Below are 15,628 nucleotides of genomic sequence, written 5' to 3' on the forward strand. Positions count from 1 at the left end.
TTTCCCCAAATTTTTTATTTAAAACCAAATTAACCCCCTTTTTGCCCCCCATGCTTTTCAAATTTTTTTTTTTTTTTTTTTTTTTTTTTTTTTTGCAAAATATTTTGAAAACCTTGAGGTTTTGGATTGTAACATAACAAAATATAGAAAATGAAAGGATTTGAGCACTTTAGCAAATTCTTGTAGTAAAGAGGGACTAAAACAGTAACTATCCCAGGGATCAAGTTTAGTTGGAGCTCGGTGGGTCATGTTGATAAACTCTGTGCAAGCTCTTCCACATGCCCATGCAAAAAAAAACAACAAAAAAAAAAAACAGCTCCTTGTTTCACAGCGTGCATACAGAGTTTTCCACTCCTGTTCATGCACATGCACTTCCAGGATGTATGACAAGGCAAAGTGCAATTAGATACTGAAAAACAAAATCTATTCTGCAAGTAGAAAAGACAAAGTCATGTTACTAGACCAATCAAATTATCCACATGTTTATCCAGCTCTGTAAACTGGCTCATTAGCAGTACTAAATAAAAACACAGTGGTCAGTCCATTATGCCGTTTTCACACAACAACCCAGAGGAAAAAAACAGCCAAAAACTCTTAATCTTTATTCATGGATGTTTTGCCTGTTCAGCAAAGCATATTTCTTCAGTAATTCAAAACAAAACAATTGACAAACCATATTTTAATGGCGACAGAAACTCAAAACTAGATAGCTGAGTCCTTGGCACACATTCCCAAATGAGGGAAAGGAGAGAGAGAGAGAGAGAGAGAGAGAGAGAGAGAGAGAGAGAGAGATAAAGGAATATGGAGGAGGTCAAGCAGAAAAAAGTTGCACACATAACTTACTCTGAAGACATGAAGGAGGAAAGCGGTCCGACCTCCTTTGCTTTCTGCAGAGCATGCTTCTGGTTGAAAGCTGCCTCTGCTTCTTCTTCATCCTGATCAAAATAAATAATAAAAGACACCTGAGCAACTCGACCACATGAGTGTTCCAGTAATTGATCAGAATCGAAGAGATGGGGCTGAAGAATGACAGAAAACACATCAGATTAGGTATGTTCTGTTTAGTTGTATTACCTTGGTAAGTTCTTGTGCATTGGCCAGGTTATCCACAGCAATGGCCAAGAAGACATTCAGAAGAGTATCTGGTCACACATATGTTAAGGAGGCTCAACCCATCAGCTACTGTTTATTAAAACAAAACTGGAAAAAAAACGTTGAAATTGAGGTTGGAGCTGCAATTGCACAGAAACAAAGTTCGTCAGAGAGCTGACTCATTGGGAACTGAATGCAAATTCAAGCTACACTTTTCCCAAGTTCCACCTTTTTATGTGTAACAAAATATTTTTTATTCTTTTTCTTCACAACTATGCACCAGTTTATGCACATAAACCCCCGATAAAATAATGTGATGTAACGTGGCAAAATGTGCCGAAGCTGAAGAGATACAAACGCTTCAGCGAGGCAGAGTAATAAATCCTCACGGTGAGTGAAAAATTACACGTAAAGATGGCAACAAAATTGACTGCAAATTGCAAAAAGTGGATACAGTTTCCGAAAAGAGTAAGAACTATAAAATAGATGGAGGACCACATCCCCGACTTCACTCCTCCTTGGGAGCGAATACCGTTATACATGACCTCATTCCAGTCCTCTCCAGTCAGGATCTGTACAAACATGCCCACACAAAACGATAGAACATCTGTACAACCATCCTGAACTCTTATGAGCTCAGCTGCAGATTTTACTGTCAGTAGTAATTTGTCACTTTTGCTTTCAGACCTGAAACACAGTCATAATGGCTGCAGGAAAGGTGTCAAAGTTTGTTGGTGTGTAGTCTTCAAAGATGAACCTGTAGAAAAGACAAGATATGCCCTGTGCTGTCAGGATACGTCTTAATTAGTTCATTTAGAAAGCATTTTCTCTTCTTCCTACTGAGGAAAGTTTATCACAAGAACACACTGGTCTATTTCTGCAAATTTTATGAACGTGTCAGCCAGAGAGAAACAACTCCGGGTAAAACAAGGAGCAAAACATGTGGGCTACAGAGGTCTCATATCTTCACTCGGTGAGTTGGTGTAGTGAAAACAAAATTTCCAATTTCAATACGTTAACCTTCCTCTGAATCTACGCAGCCATGGATAATTACCTCTTTGGCAATTTAACATATTTTCTGATATTTCACAGAAGTATTCCAAATAAGTGGAGCTCTAAGCTCAATGAAGGGGACTGTGAAGTTACCTGCCACCAAAAAGCTGCATGCCAAGGAGTGCGAAGACAACAATGAAGAGAAAGAGAAGGAAGATCAGGGAGATGATGGACTTCATGGAGTTCATCAGAGACACAACCAGGTTTCTCAGAGACGCCCAATACCTTGACAGTAACCAAATATCAAATTTCTGTTAAAATCTAAAAACACAGCATTTCTGATTCAAGCTTTGTGCAGCAGAAAGACATTGAAATTAAATGTACTGACTAAATATAATCAAAATTGTCACTGCACAACTCTATACATGGAGAAAAACTTCTTAAAGCCTTTTTTGTTGTTTACAAGAAGCATCGATTTTAATTTTAATTGAATTAATTTATTACCACAACTAATGCATGCATGCAAAAAAAAAAAATACATGGCAACACACTCTAGAGGTAAACATATAAAGTCACTCCACAACTTTGATCATCATTAATAAAAAAAAAAATGCTGGTATAAATTGTGTTAGTTGGAACAATGAGTGTGCATGATGAGATTGGAGTAGAGTCAGTCTTGATACAAATTTAAACAGCTCTTAATAAACCCCAGACAACCTCTTCAAAGTCTTGCAAATGCAACTCAAGTTTGTACTGATTTTAATGTCCCTTGACTAGTGTGAAGGAAGCCTATAAATGGGAAAAAAGTCAAAAGAGCTGATGACTAACTTGGTGATTTTGAAGATCCTAAGCAGGCGGAGAGCGCGGAGGACACTGATACCAAATGACGTTCCTGGTCTGAAGAATCCCCACAGCACCTCAAAGATACTGCCAATGATTACCTGCAGTATGCAAAAGATGTGAACAGATTTATTAAAAATGTATGTTCTTATTTAAACCACAGCATCTTAACTGTGTGAACTACAAATGAAAAAGGAAAACGAGGCACTAACGCTGCAGTCAAAGCAGTTGAACGAGGAATGAAAGTAGAGACGCGGTCCCAAGCTGTACATCTTCAGGAACATCTCTGTCAGGAACAGAGCGAGGAACAGGAACTCTGCATAGTCTTTGAAAACACAAACACAAGTTAACTACTTCCAGTGTTGCTAGTAGACATTTTCCTCACATTGTGTAGTCTTGCTGAACTTACAAAGAAAATTGGACAGCCAGAAGGGCTGGTTGTGGTGCACAATGGCGACACACAGCGTGTTGAGAGCCACAAGGCCGAGAACTGTCCAGTAGAAAGTGTGCGTCTTCACCACGCGGCGAATGGAAATCCGCAGGAGACGCTCTTTACGTCGAAAATAGGCCGTTGGACCTCGCTTTGCACTCCGAACGCTGGCTCGGGCCATGGGCATGCCTTACAGGAGGGACAGTGGGAAGATGCAGAGAAAAGCTGCGGTCTGGCAGCACTTACACAGCATGGCGCTAACAACAGTGACAAATCCATTTTAAACCGCTGCAAAGTTCAAGTGGAGTGGAGTTTAACTTCCAGTTGAAGTGCAAATATTTCAGATTATATCCACTCACCCACAGAAGTGATATCTCCATAATGTTCCTCCCCTGACTGGCCCTGATGCACATCCATGCCTCTCCTCTTTATGGTGGTTGCTCGCTTCAACACTAAAGACATAAAAGGGTCCAGTGGCGGGCTGTTCAACGTTTAAACCAACATATTGTAGGTGAAACACAAGCTTAAAGGTTAAATCATTTTGAGCTCCTGGTTGTGAGGAATATTTGTTCAGTTTATTTCTTAAATCCATTGCAACAAAACTGTCTTTTGTGAGCCCACCTCCAGTGGCGCAACTACACATTACTCAGGTGGCGACGATACGTGAAGTGTAAAAATCGCTACATTTACCTCGTTATGTACGAGAGGTGAAGGAGCGTGAGGCGTGCTGAAGCGTATAGGAAAACATAATCGGTGCGTCGCCCCCTCAAGACGGGGTTTTGGCGCCCCCTCTGGTGCTGCGCCCCTATGCGTTGCATACGCTGCATACCCACTTTTTGCGCCTCTGCCCACCTCCATGTGTAAAACATGCAACAATGTCTGAACAAGGCAAGAAATCTGATCACTGAATGAATGTAAAACAACAAAGCAAATAAAAATGGCCTAGAGCCCAGCAAGCTAATGGGAATATGTAGTTCATTAATGTTGCTGCTAAATGAGACAAAGATGATCAACTAATTTTAAAGCAATGGGCTAATCACCTTCCTTTCAGCGAAATCTTAAAATATCTGTCAGGAGGAAAGCAGTGGTTCCAGATAACTTAACTGTGTATGCCTTTTCTCTGTTTAGGCAGTGTTTACATAGTGGCAAACCAAGCAGGACACAAACGCTAAAGCTCCTTACTGACAAATGTGCATACAATTACCTCTCATCTTATCAAATCCCGACTGACACCTTCCTGCTACCTCTGGATCTACTTGCAGTCAATATTTGCTCGAGGTCTTTTTAATAGGCCGCTGATCAAACACAAACATACGCAAAAATCCTGCTGCCGTTTCCCCACATAGCGGTGTTTGCTAAGGGCAGGAAGATTCAGTCCTGTCAACACAAACACACATCCAGGCTGCTGCCTTTTCAGACCAGCGGTTGCTAAGGCAACAGCAAAGTGCCACCTTTCTTTATAATCAAAGCTATCAGAGCATCCACATTTATTTCCGTCGCCACTGAAGACACTTTCAATGCGCACAACAGATTTAAACTTCAGGGTTTTTCTTTTTTTACTTTACAGTGTCAGAGTGAACGGGTTGCACAGATAGAGGTCTTTGTAGCAGCTACAGTGGATTTCGGTGTGCCTGCGGGAAAATTGGCTGTGAAGTTTTTGCTGCAAAGTGCAGTCGACGCCTGAAGTAACTTCTACTCTGCTCCCGAAGGGCTTTGGGAGATGCCAGTCAGTCAATATGTGATAAATCCCTTCAGGTCCCATAAATAAAAAAGATTACTGTAGAGTTAAGAGGGTCAGAGAGTGAGTTATCCATCTGCTGATTGATAGATTAAACCAGGGATTTATGCATGTGTAGAGCTAAAACTTAAGGGTTTTGCAGGTTTCCCATATTAAAATAAATATTTGTCTAATGAAAGAATAAGCAAAAGAAATTTGTTAGTGCAGAGTAATAAAAACAGGATTTATGTCACTATCTCTGGAACTGGATGGATGTTGTCTTTGCAAAAGATTGCAGAAAAAGTGGTTATTTAAAGACGAGTACCGTGTACTGTTATTTTTTAGAACAGTTCAATTTGTCCGTAGTAATTAAAAATAAAGTTTTCATCGGGATCAACTATGCCTGTACTGGGAGGCTAAATTTGCATCAATCTTGTATTGCAGTGCAGGGTCACAAATTGGCAATTTAAAACATCAGATTATGCACATGTGTGACAATTTGTTGTAAGACATTCGCAAAGAAGCAAAAAACACAACAGAGACAGGATCAAGGAAGATCCTCCCAGCCAGCATGCCTAGGTGGGCCCCATGTGGGGGAAAGGAGGGCTGATATATGGACAAACCCATGTGGGCCACCACCATATAGGGCCCATATAGGGCCCATGTAGGGCCCATGTGGGCTGTGGCCCCACATGGGCAAACCCATGTGGGGCCATCGTGGAACCCGCGGACAAACCCATATGGGACCCATATGTCAGCCCTCCTATCCCCCACATGGGGCCCACCTAGGCATGCTGGCTGGGCTGTAATTTGCTCAATAACGTATCTTTTTAAATGGAATAGTTGTTGACGCTTCCTGCTCTGCGAGCCTTTGTGGTTAGACACAAAAAGAAATATCATGTGCACAGCTCAAAACACGTTTGAAGGCTGTAAAAGTCATTAGTTGATTCACTTTGTCAGATAAAAAAAAAATAAAAAATTTAGTGACTCCTCTTAGTTTCAGCAAGCTGTTTTCAGAGATGACTGAAAGTATGGATGGTTGATGGAAATGGAATGACAAGACAGCATTTATGATCAAATTATTCACTCCAGCTTCAAATCTCACTTGATTTTTCAATCTGCACAACAGAAAGGAATCGCCTAACCTCCACCCCTAAATCTTAAGCTATACTTTGATTTCCAAGAATGCAAACCAGCCTATGATTAACAACTGATGCATGAGAAGCCATTTGAATTAAATCTTGTGGGGATATAACTGAAAGTGGATCTCAAGATTTATTGTGCGCATCCCTGCTAACTCACCATCAAGTGCAGAGGGTCCTGGATTCCTGTTCTCCTCTGCAAGCATAACTTCCTCTGGACAGAAAATAAAATACTGAATCAGACGTGAGAATCTTGTCTGACAGAGACGGCCTCCCATCATTTCTAATCGCATCTCTAGCTCGGATGCAGCAAAACAAAAAGTTGACATGCCGCACAAAGTAGTGTACAGAGGACAAAATCAATCATAAAAAAATATTTATTAATGTTCCCATTGTTGTTGAGAATAAGCATTTCCGTAACTTGGACTAGACCCACCAGCTCGGTCAATCCAAGCGCGGTAGCCGTTCAGCTCTCTTTCAATCTGCTGCTGGCGTCTTAGCTTCATGAAAGCCCTGCGATTTTCCACTCTCTCCCTCTCTTTGGCAAATTCTCTGAAATAACCAAACCAAATCACAAAACAATGATTGTTGATGGAAAGAAACCTTTGCAGCCTTGAAACAAATAAACCCTCTGTTGTTGTTTTGTTCTGTACAATAAGCCCCTCTTACTGCTCAACCAAATGCAGGACGGGAAGAAAGTTAAAGGAGGCCATAAAAGCAAAAGGGTTGTCTATTGCTCTTTAAATTTTTCTTTTTAAAATCTAAAAGTTGTTATGTTTTCTCCAAACTGGGTGGTTCTGTCTTGCGGTCTGACTTCTGGCTACTGATTAAGGAATAAGCACAACAGAAGTCATAGAAGTGAAGGCACTCATTTAATTTCTCTGATTCATCGGTGTGAAGCAGGACCTACCCAGAGAGGACTCCCAGCACCAGGTTCAGGACGAAGAAGGAGCCGATGATGATGAGGGGGATGAAGTACAGCCAGTTCCAGGTGGGACCCAAGGCATCATTGGTCTGAAATGTCAAAATAAGATCAAAACTCCATCAAGTACAAAACAATCCCAAAGGTACGTAGCTAGTAGCTATTGAACATGCATCTTAAGTGATGGCAGGGAGATGTGTGCAGACATTTTTCTTTCCTCTGAGTGCAAAAACTGAAAACAAATAGGTTTCTTTTTTTTATTTAGTTAATTTGTAAGTAGTTCATTCTGAAACAGTCGTAAAATCTATTAGCATCAGATTATTAGAGACTGATAAAGATGCAGGGTCCATCCACGTGGTAAAGCCTTTACTTCCCTGTGAGTCGGATTTCGTGGATCCACCTCGTAAGAATCCTCAAAGAATTTGAAGCTGACCAGAACAGCATCATGAGAGGCAGACATGTGACCTTACATTGTAGAGCACAGTGGTCCATCCCTCCATGGTGATGCACTGGAAGACAGTGAGGACTGCAAACAGGATGTTGTCAAACTGGGTGATGCCGTCATTAGGTCCAATCCAGGTCTCTGAGCAGGCGTACTTGGCCGGACACTGACGCACGCCACACGGGAAGTCGTACTCAGACGAGTCCACTGTCTCGTTTTCTGAGCAGAAAGGACAAAGTCAGATGCTGAAGAGTTATCTTCTTGTGCCGTAAATGATGCCATGCAGTAAACTGACAACTTTTGTAAAGAAAATAAAAACGTCTCACATCTCACGCCTTTAAACTATAGCACGTTATATGAAAGAGGCTTTACGTTACAAGCACGGATATCCAATGTCTGACAATTCAGTGACAGAAAATATTCACTTCAGTCTATTTTTTTTGGTTTTGTTTTGTAGCTGTCCATCCAGCTCAAGTGAAATTGGGGGCAGCTTGGAGGTTAATAACAGCTATGAACTGAACAATAACTCATTGTGCTGAGCTGCGTAGTTCGTTTTGTTTGTAAAAGCCGTTTTGGCTCGATGAAGTCTCCAGGTGCAGCCTTACACGCTATGTGTGCTTCTGCTTTTCTGGTTGTGAGAAGCTGCCTATCGAGTTGCTCCAACCTGCACAGCCAGAGATGCTTGAATAATAACACAAAAAGCAGCTACAGATGGAGCTCAGGTCTTCTTTTAAGATCTGAGACTAGGCTTGAAGATGGAAACAGTTCAGCACTTTTATCTCTTTATGTGCAAAACTTTAAATTTCCTTCAATATATTTGTTTCATCCTAATAGCAAGGCTGGGTCATACACTTGTCTATCTGAGAAAACCAGATACAGCTTATTGACACAAACATCTCCTACCATCTTTGCAGCACGGTGGAGAATCCACACACCTGATCTGTTCAATATCAAATAAACCAGCATGTGTCCAGTGTACCCAGTATTCCTGGCTGTGGTGTGCAGGTCTTGTGCAGTTTTCCGCTGTAAAACTCCAGGCCGATGATTGCGAACATGAGGATGGCAAAGAACAGCAGCAGACCGATCTGAAGAAGAGGCACCATGGCCTTCATTATGGACTTCAGGACAATCTGCAGACCTGGAGATAAAAGCGAACATTAACCGACTGAGTAAAGGCTGCAACCTAAGAGCAGATGCAGAAACTAAGGATTAGATGGAAAATCTTTGGTTTGCTCTTTGAGGAGAATGTTAATCTGAAATGTAGATTTGAAAATAAAAACTAATATTTTATGATTGTATGAAGTGTTTTTGTACACGGGTAGTTATTTTATTAATCCTATTCGTTAGCGTTCATACAATCTATTCATTCTTTGACCATATTAAAATAAAAGTCTGTTCAACATTTAGTTTTCAGTACAATCATCTTACTATGTTTAAACGGATTGCTGGTGCGAAGAATTCAAGAAACAGAAGATAAGTGCACTTTACAAACAGACAAAATACAGGGAACAAAGCTCAAATATATATATATATAAAAAAACAACATTATTGCATTTACTTAAGCATGCCTCGCAAAAGTATCCATACATATGCTGTCACGTTGCAAAAACTTCAACGAATCTCATTGGGATTTTATGTTATGTAGACCAACAGAATGTGGTTCATCATGGTGATGTGAAAAGCTGACATTTTTTTAATATTTAACTTCAATAAAAATATTAAGTTGACTTGCTTGACCTGTATTCTGATATCCCTACATCAGATGAAGTGCAAGCAGCTGGCTTAAATTTCATCTGTGTGTGATTATGGAAACAACAGAGCAAATCAAACAGGTCAGGAATAAAGTTGTGGAAAAGTTTAAAATAAAACAAAATCTGCAGTTTTCAACATCTGTTCAATCCATCATCTAAAACTGGAAATCATTTCAGAAAACTGGAAAAGCTGCCAAGACATTTCCTTCACTTAGCCTGACATAAAGGGCCGGGAGATCTGGCCAATACACAAAACACTGGACACCACCTGAAATACACCATCCACACAGTGAAGCATGGTGGTGGCAGCGGCATGCTGTGGTGATGGTAGGCGTAGGGAAGCTAAATGGTAAATTTCCCATAATTTATGTTTTTAGTTTATGTATGAAAATGTGACTCAAATATGTCAAAAAGCAAACTGATACAACAAAAACTGAAACAAAACAACTTTCAAACCCTGATAAAAATAGATGCATGAGGATATATTTTTTTAGTCTACAATTACTTTTTTGTTAAAAAAGTTGATGTATTCAACACAATAAATTAAAAAGGAAAAAATATTGACCAAATACTGAAAAATCCACGACACTCACTCGGTATGCCTGAGACCAGTTTGAGGGGTCGCAGTACTCTCACAGCTCTCAGCGTCCTCAGATCCACTGAGATGTTCATATGAGCCCCTGCTGCAGCCAGAATCCTAAACACACACACACACGCACGCACGCACACACACACACACACACAACAGGATTGTCACATGAATGCCACAATTTTTATGCTTTATAAGCTGTGTGGAGCTACAGACTTGCATGTAAACACACATATTGTTGGAGGACGGCTGCAGTGCTTAGATATCGGAGGAGATGATGTGAGGTTCTGCAGCGAAGCCAAGACCGCAGAAAACAAGTGTTTTTTTTTTTTTTTTTTTTTTTTTTTTTTTGGGGGGGGGGAGTGAAGGAAGGAGGTGCCTTTTGCCTGTGTTCTTGTGTGTGGGAGGATGGCTGTGACAACTGCTGTTTAGGAGGAGAACAAAGAATAGCTCCATCATGGGTGGGCAGGATACCCCTAAGCTGGAGAGGCACCATGTTTCTGGACAAACACAAATATAGGATTTTTTTTTTTTATCTGCCATGCAAACCGAAAGTCCATCCAAAGTTATATTTTTGCTTTGTTGATCCTGTGTTGTCTGTCCTGCTCTTCAGATGCACCTCTGTGGCCTTTAGCTCTCAGAGTGATGGGTAAAGAAAACATTGTCTGGTGATCTGAGCCCCTGCTCCCTCATTAGTCTGGCCTCCTGTCTCTGTTTTCGGCAATTTCTCTGATGTTGCTTTTCATCCCTTAACCTCCCTCTGGTTATTTCTCCCTTTCTTCACTTTTTTTTTTGTCAAACCCCTTACCAATTATACTTTCTCTGTGACTTTTTCCCCCATTTTGCACTTGAGCTTACATACATAGTGATAAACAAAGATAAATGCAGAAATAGTATCGGCTATGGTGTGTTTTCCTAATATCATTTGGTACAAATCAGTTTGCTGACTAAGCGAAAGCGCTAAAATGCCTGCACTACAAACTGTTTGGCATTTTCAGAGAAGATTTGTCATGTTTTTCATGAGAACAATATAGAAACTCAGCTTTACTGCTAGACCCAGAAATGCATTTTTATTACACGTGGGACTGGATAAAGGGAAATAAACAAGCATGCTAATGGAACGAAGTAGGAAAATCCAGTAAGCAGACATTTTCTTACTTTTCTTGCCAAGTTTCGTTTAGGAAATTAACTTTTTCAGATTCCACTTGCAGAGTTTGAACTTGGCACTACATGCCATTCTCAAAACTGAGAAAGTAGCTTGTTTCTGTCAAATGTTAGTTCAATAGTTATAGCAGAGCAACATTAAGCCGCTGATGCAGATGAGCGGATGTTACCTGGGTAAATGCACAGTCATAATAGTACAATTGTCCTATTTGCATTCACCACGGTATCCAAGCTACATTGTAAACAGGCTGGTAATTGAAGATAACTGATCAATAGATTGTACAAAATGATTATTATCCAGGATTTATGTACACAACAGTGCTTAAGTGCCCTCCTTATGCACACTAATTTTCCCTACAGAGATTTCACATTTATTGATATAACAAAGCACCATAAAACCAATTACACTTCTAGGATATGGCAGTGAGAATTAGTCTCATCTTTAGTTCTAGCAGACTAAGAACGTCATCTGTTTTAATTAGAAGAATTAAAGGGGAAGGAGAGAAGAACGAGAGAAGATGAGAAAAAGATTAAAATAGCTCATCGTCGTCGATGCACACGCAGAAATAGAAACATCTTCACGAGTTTCACACCTGCGGTCTCTCTCTCTTCCTCGTCTTTTCGTCACATCAAATTGTTCAGCTTTTGTCTTTGTTTTACTCAAAAACAAAGACAAAGAGTTTTCACGTGCTGCCACGTGAAAACTCTGGTATTTAATTTTTCACTTGTTTTACTGTTTTATTTAAACATCATCACACATTCAAACATCATTTTTTTAAAATCTTTTTCAAAATGTATTTCTCTTTCTCACTGTTTAATCAATGTCACCTGCTGTTTTTATTTTAATTATGTAAAGCACTTTGAAATGCCTTGCTGCTGAAATGTGCTATACAAATAAAATTTGATTGATTGATTGATTGATCACCATGTATTTCTACTGAATTACACCCAGGTTGACTCTGTTCACATAATAGGCCACTTCTAAAAACAACCTCAGTGGATTATTTAAAGGGTCATCAAATCATTTCTGCCGGGAAAACTATTTGGATTTTTTTTATTTGGAAACAATAAAAACATAAATTACTTCCTTCCACTTCACAAATAACCTTACTTTGTGTTACTCTAGCATGTAATACATTAAAGTAAGCGGTTGCATTGTGTCAAAGTGTCAAAAAGTGAAATATGTATATATATATATTTTTTTTCCTTTTAAACTTCTAAAAAAATGACAGCATTGTTTTGAGGTAGGAATTAGTAGACAACAATTAGAATAACTTTTCAAAATAAAGCACAAAGTTAAACTTAAATAAAACTTAGCTAGGCTTCGTGCCTAAAATGAGAATAAAACAGCAAACTAATATAAGCTAACCTAACTTTATATCTTAGCAGCATAAACAATCCAATCAAAGCACCAGAACACAGACAGATAAACTATCTGGGTCTCTATTTTTCCCTCTTTAAGTTGCTACGTTGAATTTCTGTGTAAGACTTTAAAAGAGCCTCTGAGAAAACAGAACACAAACTTGACAGATTTGATGAAAAAAATTACGTATCATCTCCATGAGGAGTCAAGAATACATAAACACAAGCTGAAACACTCTGCAAAGGGCTGCTCTCTCACTCGCTACTACGGCAAATATGAGACACTCGGCCCGTCTGGACCGTGGCACCTCCTCTCTGTCGGAGACGGGGAAGGTGAAGGTTGGCCACAGAATCTGGCAGATTTTAATCTGCCGGGGGAAGCACGACATATGGCTGATTTGGCACAAGTAACCAGTTTGGACGACCATTTATTTCCTCCCTGTCGTCTTCCCTCTGCCTCGTAAAAAGATGTTCATTTATTATTTTACAGTAGCTTTGTTTGGTCAATCAATATGAAACATCTGATAATACCAAACGCTATTTTGCTCGTATTCAACATCCTGACGTTACAGTCCAAGCATGAAGGGTGCCACAGATAAATAATAGTGTCATGAGCTAGTAATTCAACACGCCAACAAAATTCAATTACATTTTCCTCTTAAGGCGCATATAAACAATATAGAGCATTACTGAGCTCTGCTAAAGGAAGGCCAGACAAAAGAATTTGCTGTCAGGCTGAAAAGGCCAGTGAAGACACCATAGAGGCATCTAAAATGTCACGCAGCAAGGAGGGATAATGTCACTTAACAGGAACCTAATGAGAACACTGTTTCAGGTGAGCATGAAGGAACCAATAGACAAATAAACCAGTCAAATTAGTCTATGATGTTGCTGTAGTTTCTATTTTATGCATTTTGAGTTTATTTCAGCATAACAGATTTCTTATGAGTAAATATCCTCTTTCAGAAATAATTTTGCTCAAACAGCTTTTTGCTTTTAAACACCAAAGTTTTGTAAACTCAAGCATGTCGTCTTTTAAAACATTTTGTAGAGTTGTTTTTATTTTAAGGTTGTGTTTATGTCAGGTAAAAATGTCATAATTTACTCCTACTTATCCATTTTCTGTCTTGCCAAGTAAAGTGTTGTCTCGAGTCTCTTTACGGCACTAAACTTTTTCACACCTTAAACTGAACCGATTATTTTAAGTGTTTTGGTGGGAAACAGTAGAATCTCATGTCTTAATGTTATCACAAATCTCTATAAAGTTAAAAAAAGAGAGTTAATTATCTTATTTCCTGGTAAAATGTGATACTCCTTTCAGAAATCATCAGATATTCAGCCAATACATACTTTTACATAAAGTACAGATGCTGAGATGAGGTCTGCTAAAAAATGTCTGAAATCTTTTTTTTTTTATTCAGAATCAGCTTTATTGGGCATGTTGTATAAGTGTGAACAGACATTATTTTTAATCAAATACAAAACAGGAAACAGGAAAAATCAAGTAGAAAAAGATATAGATCAGAGCAGTGCAATTAAACATATTTTTATTTGACATTCGAGTAGCTGACTAGTCTGGCTATGAAATGTTTATTGTGTTAATCAAAGAGGCAACCTATGGGATGAAGTAATCTCTGTCTGGTTTTTGCAAAAGCGGTAAAAGTCTTAACAGTTTGCATGTTTCTATCTGCTGTTTGAGTGAAAGGGAGAACAGCAAACAAAGAAATCTGCACAAATTTCCTCCCTCTGCAGGGCATGTTGTTCAAATGTTGAACGCATTTGAACCTACATATATTTGGTGAAATATGCTTTATGGATGCAGTGCACAAAAAGCCACTATCGGGTTACAACAAACAGAGATCGCACCATTTATGAATGGTACGAATAAAATAAAATTGGATTAGAAACTCTTATCCCTCATTTGAAAGAACAAAATGTGGACAGGAGTATAAAGCACTGATAATTTAGGATAATTGGTGAATAATGAGTGTCAAGTACCTGGGAGTTTTCTTAACGTACGTACAGAAGCATGTGAAAGAGTCAGAGTTGGGATCCACTTCTGAGGGTCGGACCGACCGACCAGGTAGCGGTCACTTTAATTGATCTCATATTCAACATCTCCAACAGGTTTTTCACAAGCTAATAAAGTCACTTTTATTCAGAGGGAGCTGTCAAACAGACGATGCCCTGCTTTGAGGTGTCAGCCATGATAAGTGAGTACTGATGGTAAACCCTGCTGAGGCGACAGCTTCACACCGCCTGACAAATCTGCCGTGACAGCCGTCAGAGCCCGATACTGACAACGTTGTGACTTATGTCACCGTCCAGCCACACAACATTTATTAATAGGAGCACACCTGATCATTGGAACAAATTTACCCACTCATCTTACATTGTTAGCACCGCAAGTATCTCTAGGTAATAAACAAAAGCATGTTTTGGAAATAAATATAATTTCACTAATAAACAGTAAAAATCTAACTGGCTTTCAGTTCCTTTTAGAGCAGCTAATTTTTTTTTATCATATTATGTTATTTAGAAGGATTTCTTCAGAAAGATGAAGAGTATCTTGGAACAACTGAGAGCAAAAGGAGCACGGAAAGAGGACTGATGTTGCACTGCAGCTTTAACCCCAAAACATAATAATGTAAAACAAATAATAATTACTAGTGCAAAACGAAGTCATATGACTTTGTACAAACTTGTTTCTCAAAATAAAATAAGTGATTTGGGTAAGAAAATTACCCCAAAAATTAGTATTATTATTTTTTAAGAATAAACAAAAGTGGATGGAAAAATTAAATGTTATGCATATTGCACAACTGTTCTCTTCTGGTTTACTTTTATTTTAGTAAACCAGTACACTAAAACCTAAACAATGCATGCAACAGAATCAGCTTCTTAAACAAAAGCATATTGGGAACAAGAACACTGAAAACTAAATTGGACACAAACAGGATAAGCTGGGCATTCATTTTGGATTACACTGCCATACTGAATTTGTGTTGATGCTAACCTATTTTCGTTTGCTAAATGTATTTCTTCAGAGCAACTAAAGGACATTAATGGTCAAATATGTCATATGTAGTGCATCTTTTTAGGCCAAGTCACGAATTATGAGTCCACACCAATTGGTAATGTCAAACCAAGTACGGTAATGAAATGTAACCCACATGTATATGTG

The 15,628-nt window shown here is 39.1% G+C and overlaps 1 protein-coding gene and 1 long non-coding RNA gene across 4 annotated transcripts in view; one reads left to right on the forward strand and one right to left on the reverse strand.

Moving 5' to 3' along the window:
* Positions 1-15,628, reverse strand: part of cacna1ea (calcium channel, voltage-dependent, R type, alpha 1E subunit a) — a 94,994-nt gene that overhangs the window by 26,510 nt on the left and 52,856 nt on the right. For all 3 annotated transcript variants that reach the window (XM_015018468.1, XM_015018469.1, XM_015018470.1), the window contains exons 5-19: positions 9,923-10,026; positions 8,558-8,716; positions 7,607-7,797; positions 7,125-7,228; positions 6,651-6,766; positions 6,375-6,428; positions 3,715-3,807; positions 3,335-3,544; positions 3,138-3,250; positions 2,914-3,026; positions 2,239-2,370; positions 1,780-1,849; positions 1,547-1,664; positions 1,075-1,142; positions 844-935 (exon numbers count right to left, since the gene is read on the reverse strand). In XM_015018468.1, coding sequence (XP_014873954.1) covers positions 844-935; positions 1,075-1,142; positions 1,547-1,664; positions 1,780-1,849; positions 2,239-2,370; positions 2,914-3,026; positions 3,138-3,250; positions 3,335-3,544; positions 3,715-3,807; positions 6,375-6,428; positions 6,651-6,766; positions 7,125-7,228; positions 7,607-7,797; positions 8,558-8,716; positions 9,923-10,026 — 1,737 coding nt within the window. The remainder of the gene's footprint in view (positions 1-843; positions 936-1,074; positions 1,143-1,546; positions 1,665-1,779; positions 1,850-2,238; positions 2,371-2,913; positions 3,027-3,137; positions 3,251-3,334; positions 3,545-3,714; positions 3,808-6,374; positions 6,429-6,650; positions 6,767-7,124; positions 7,229-7,606; positions 7,798-8,557; positions 8,717-9,922; positions 10,027-15,628) is intronic.
* Positions 4,011-11,663, forward strand: LOC106937115 (uncharacterized). Its single transcript, XR_001422314.1, has 3 exons — positions 4,011-4,112; positions 4,721-4,729; positions 11,653-11,663. It is a non-coding gene; the product is annotated as an uncharacterized LOC106937115 (long non-coding RNA).

The sequence above is a fragment of the Poecilia latipinna genome, unplaced genomic scaffold, assembly GCF_001443285.1.
Source record: "Poecilia latipinna isolate Pla-1442-1.1 unplaced genomic scaffold, P_latipinna-1.0 Scaffold2278, whole genome shotgun sequence".
Classification (NCBI taxonomy): Eukaryota; Metazoa; Chordata; class Actinopteri; order Cyprinodontiformes; family Poeciliidae; genus Poecilia; species Poecilia latipinna.